General features: G+C 46.3%; 1 protein-coding gene across 2 annotated transcripts in view; it reads right to left on the bottom strand.

Annotated features, from left to right (window-relative positions):
* IGF2BP1 (insulin like growth factor 2 mRNA binding protein 1) overlaps window positions 1-5,667 on the bottom strand; it is a 54,340-nt gene that overhangs the window by 23,715 nt on the left and 24,958 nt on the right. For both annotated transcript variants that reach the window (XM_017540064.2, XM_017540065.2), the window contains exon 4: window positions 2,733-2,741. In XM_017540064.2, coding sequence (XP_017395553.1) covers window positions 2,733-2,741 — 9 coding nt within the window. The remainder of the gene's footprint in view (window positions 1-2,732; window positions 2,742-5,667) is intronic.

Here is a 5,667-nt window from a genome sequence, read left to right as displayed (position 1 = left end):
AAAACATTGCCGGGCGAGGTGGCTGACACCTGTAATCCCAGCACTTTGGGAGGCCGAGGCAGGTGGATCATGAGGTCAAGAGATTGAGACCATCCTGGTTAACATGGTGAAACCCCGTCTCTACTAAAAATACAAAACATTAGCTGGGCATGGTGGCATGTGCCTGTAATCCTAGCTACTCAGAAGGCTGAGGCAGGAGAATTGCCTGAACCCAGGAGACAGAGGTTGCGGTGAGCCGAGATCGCGCCATTGCACTCCAGCCTGGGTAACAAGAGGGAAACTCCATCACCAAAAAAAAAAAAAAAAATCACAACGTTTTGTTTATCTCACTACTTTCTTGCTCATTCCTTTATTCAGTAAGCAGGTTACCATGACTATGTTTCAGGCACCAGGAATGCAAAGCTAAATAAGATATTATTTTTTATTTGTTTTTGAGATGGACTCTTGCTCTGCCACACAGGCTGGAATGCAGTGGCGTGATCTCAACTCACTGCAATCTCTGCCTCACAGGTTCTCCTGCCTCAACCTCCCTAGTAGCTGGGATTACAGGCTCCCGCCACCATGCCCAGCTAATTTTTGTATTTTTGGTAGATACAGGGTTTCACCATGTTGGCCAGGCTGGTCTTAAACTCCTGACCTCAGGTGATCCACCAGCCTCGGCATCCCAAAGTGCTAGGATTACAGGCGTGAGCCACAACACCCGGCCCAAGACATTATTATTAATTAATCTAACAACTATTTAATTGATACCTACACTTTATGTACTATTGATGCTGGAGACACAGAAATAAACAGAAGAGACAAACTTCCTGGTTGAAGGTGTTCACAATTTATTAGGTGAAATGATATACTCAAACAAATCACAGCAGGATACAGTGCAGTGATTAAGTCCTTGGCACAGATATGGATTTAAACCTATGCTCCACTTACTAGTACTGACCTTTACAAAACTGTTTAACCTCTTTGAGGCTGTTTCCTCCTATGTAAAACAGACATAATACCTTTTCACAGGTTGGTGAGGTGATGCTAGAAAATATAAGTACTTAACGTGTAACAATACATGCATCTGAGAATACTAAGGTGGGAGTGATTAACACATACACAAGTCAGCATAATGACCACTACCTTCCCTTCTCCCAGTAAGTAGTATACAGTACTTTATTCTTCCCGTCTTTATTATCATTACTATTATTAACAATCTTGTAAAGTGCTCTGTCACCCAAGCTGGAATGCAGTGGCATAAACACAGCTCACTGTAGCCTAGACCTCCTGGGATCAAGCCCGCCCCCACCTTCCTATATATCTGGGACCGTATGCACATGGCCACCATGCCTAGGTAATTTCTTCTTCCCATCTTTAAAATGTAATTTTTAGCCGGGCATGGTGGCTCACGCCTGTAATCCCAACACTTGGGGAGGCCGAGGCGGCAGATCACTTGAGGTCAGGAGTTGGAGACCGGCCTGGCCAACATGGTGAAACCTCTCTACTAAAAAAAAAAAAAAAAAAAAAATTAGCAGGGTGTGAAGGCACATGCCTGTAATTCCAGCTACTAGGGAGGCTGAGGCAGGAGAATCGATTGAACCAGGGAGGCAGATGTTGCAGTAAGCCGAGATCACACCACTGCACTGCAGCCTGGGTGAGAGTAAGACTCCATTTAAAAATAAAAAATAAAAAAGGCAGGGCACAGTGGCTCACGCCTGTAATCCCAGCACTTTGGGAGGCTGAGGTAGGTGGATCACCTGGGGTTGAGAGTTCAAGACCAGCCTGACCAACTACAAAATTAGCCAGGTGTGGTGGTGTATGCCTATAATCCCAGCTACTCAGGAGACTGAGACAGGAGAATTGCCTGAACCCGGGAGGCAGAGGCTGCGGTGAGCCAAGGTGGTGCCATTGCATTCCAGCCTGGGCAACAAGAACGAAACTCAAAAAAAAAGTCATTTTCCCTGAGGAAGGCTTTCAGGTTCAGGGACTCCCAGATCACTTGCTCACCACCCAAATCAATGCACTAATCCCTGGGCTTAAGACTTTTAAATTGACTTGATATATTGGTCAATTGCCATTTATATCTTTGTTTATCCTTGATCACAAACTCTTAGTTCAGGGACAATGCCCAAAAAAATTCTAGTGGCTTGAAGAAAAACTTAACTAGAAAGTAAGAAAGTCCAGTTCTAGCCCTTAACCTGCACCCAGACTGGCTGTTCCTCTCATTAAGCCTCTCTTAAGCTTCAGACCTCATTATTCCAACCTGACAAGCAATGGGGACAGTACCAGCCCTTGCCAAGCTTGGGCGAAGGGGTGTTGAAAACGTAAGGGCCGGGGAAAGGGATTCTAAGCTGTAGTTATGAAAGTGTTGAACTTGGCTGTCCTGGGCCAGTTCACTCACTCCACCCTTGTGACCTCAGTATCTCCAGCTTTACAATAGGTACAGCAAGGTCTTTATGATCATTTCTAACCTGCGATTCTAAATGTGGAGAGTCTTCATCCATAAAATACATTAAGGTAATCTCTCCCAGGGATGAAATAATGGGGAATGAAGGAAATAAGTATTGAAGAGAATCTCTGTCTGCGGCTCTCTTCTTTGGTTTGTTCATGAAGTTGACCTGAGTAGGTCAGATTATAGCAGGACAAAACAGTAAGATATAAATCCAGTTCCCCAGATGCTACTAGATCACCATTTTGTGATTCAATTCATGGGCCAAGAGGGAACCCCCACATGTACCCTTGTGAAGAACTTCCCACAACTCATTTGATGACCAACTAGACAGACTGAAAATGTAGAAGCACTCACAATGAAAGCAAAATTGCTGGAGAAATGAGGAAAAGAAATGGCCATGCCATTGAAAAGTTGAGAACACATACCCAGTTTAGCACCCGTAACAGATATTACCCAGGACCAGGACCAGAACCCCCTCAAGAGAACACTTCTGGATGAAGGGCAAAGAGGTGGGGGTACTCAAACCAGTAAGGGCCTAAGGGAACCCCAGCTTAGGAGCCCACTTTAAAGTGTGCTCTTTCAAGAGGGTCCCTTAGTACAATCTAAGGTCAAAGGTCAAAATTCCCTATCACTTCAAACTCCTAGTTTTAGGGGCTTTCTTTCACGGAGGGAATGGGGGGAGGGAGAAGGGTGGCAGTGGTGAAATCAAATCTCTGCTGGGATGTTAATCCATATCCTGAAAGCAATGGCAGGCAGATCGTCTGGAATGTCTGGAATGTTCCAGGAGAGGGAGGGGGAGGAGGGCAGGGCCACCCAACCAATGAAAGAAAAGACATCCTGGCAGCCCTCCCCCACCCGAACCAGCAAAGGCTCACCCAGCCCTTCAGGGCACACACCCCACCCTGGGAACCCACTCCAGGCCCCTCCAGGCCTCCTTTCAGCAAAGCCCCCAGCCCTGATTAAAACACAACAGGGCAGGCAGGGAGACACAGAGGCCACGAACAACCTTTGTCTTTTAAGCCTTTGGCTTGGTTTCTATTAAAGTATGGTGCTACCTAATTTCTTTCAGGCCCAAAGCACATGGGGCATTGCTGAGAACTATAACCTGTGTTCCTTTTCCTTGGTTCCAGTCTCATTCATTACACACTTACAGAAGGCCTGGTGTGGGCTGAGCTGAGGCAGTGTGTTGGGAACTTGGGGGATCCAGATGAAAGCTAAGCGCACCCTAACTGGTTACTTCTTCACTCTGAACCTTAGTTACCTTATATGAAACTTGAATAAGGTTTTTATGAAGACTTCAAAGAAAAAGTGTATAAAACAAGCTGCCTGCCATGTAGTAAGCACTCAATCCATGTCCAAGTCCCCAGTCCCAGGGAACTAGAGTTTTAAGACTAGCGGGCAGGTAGGGTTGACAATGGTAATAATTATTAAGATTTTATTTCTGCACTGGTGGGGAAATAGTGAAAAATACCACTGCCTAGATTCCCCCCCCCCAACTCCCCCATCTTCCCAATAAAAGGGTCCAGGGACCAGAGACCCACTCCGGTACTCCAGTAGACCAGCTTCTACCAGAGCAGTTGAGCAGTGCCTTTGCCCTATCTTTGTAGTATCTCCTGGGCATCTTCTATATGCCTGGATTGCCTAAACCGATGAACATCCATTGTTCAGAAAAGGAAAGTGAATGCTGAGTTCATTAATTCCCCCCACCCTCCTCCACCCTCCTATAGCTGATAAACCTGTGGATCGAAAGAGTGAAGCAACCAGTCCCTGGCAATAAAGGCAATAGTTGCACCAGCCTATCTTCTTGGGTGCCAACATGCTGTGGCTTCTGGTGCTCTCTGCCTGCATTGACCTACAGAGCAGTTATCAGGTCCTGGGTCAGGGATGGGGCATGTGGCAGGGGTTGTGGTAGTCAGTTTGCCAGATACACAGCAACTATTGAGGACTCGCCTCTCAAAGGCTGCTGGGCCAAGAAGGGGGCATAAGAGCCACAAAGATTGAGTGACCATTCTTTGGAAACCCATGGGGGGGCCATTCAGGAGGAAACAGAGGGAAAGAGCATCCTTGCAACAGCTTAAGCTATGTAGGAAGTAGGAGATTCTGGGAGGACAGGGAGCAGGGCCCCTGGGAGGGAGATGAGGTTGGGAACTCTCCCTGGGCTGAGAGTTCTCATCCTTTCATACCTCAAGAGTTCAGAGAAGTGTCACTGATTCAGACCAAAGAGAAAAGAAAGCAGTTCTCAATTTGGGAAGAGCCTAACTTATACTTTTTTTTTCTTTGAGACAGGGTATTGCTCTTTCATCCAGGCTGCAGCACTGTGGTGGGATCTTGGCTCACTGCAGCCTCAACTTCCCAGGCTCAAGTGATTCTCCCACCTCGGCCTCCTGAGCAGCTGGAACATGTGCCATCACGGTTGGCTCCAATTATTATTTTTTTTTTAATTTGTAGAGACAGGGCCTCACTATGTTTTCCAAGCTGGTCTCACGCTCCTATAATCAAGCAATCCTTCCACCTCAGCCTCCCAAAGTGTTGAAATTATAGGTGTGAGCCACTGCACCCAAATCACAATAATTTTTTGATGACAATATTCAATATGCCCAAGAATCACTTTTCAATTAACTATGGAATAGGCAGCTGGAAAAACAAGTTAATAGCTTAAAGAATTATGGATGGGATGTTTTGATTTATCAGAGTGCCAATTCCACAGCGCAGACCCACTGTTCACTGGGTCATGTGAACTCTTAGTGTTTTTTACTTTGCCCTCCAGCCTAACGTGAGTTTACTTTGGCAAAGGCTTTTTGTCCCCTTTATGTCATCAAAAAGGGACAGTGTAAAGAGTCTGGATTCAAACAGGCTTTGGGTTCAAATTCTGGTTGTGGCTCTGTGTGGCTGGCTATGTGATTTAGACAAGATACCCAACCTCCCCATCTCAGTGCCCTGGTCTGTAAAATAGCCGTTGATACCACCTTAGTGGGTAGGGAGGATGGTGTGAGATCATGAATCTGAGAGTCTGGCATGTTAATTCCCTTCATTTAAAGTAGAAGTTAGGGTCAGACACAGTGGCTCACACCTGTAATCCCAGAGCTTTGGGAGATCGAGGTGGGTGGATCACGGGGTCAAGAGTTCAAGACCAACCTGGCCAACATGGTGAAACCCCGTCTCTACTAAAAATACAAAAAATTAGCTGGGCATGGTGGCGTGTGCCTGTAATCCCAGCTACTCAGGAGGCTGAG

Source organism: Cebus imitator, unplaced genomic scaffold (assembly GCF_001604975.1).
Source record: "Cebus imitator isolate Cc_AM_T3 unplaced genomic scaffold, Cebus_imitator-1.0 Scaffold123, whole genome shotgun sequence".
Classification (NCBI taxonomy): Eukaryota; Metazoa; Chordata; class Mammalia; order Primates; family Cebidae; genus Cebus; species Cebus imitator.
This window is presented reverse-complemented; position numbering and strand designations above follow the sequence as displayed.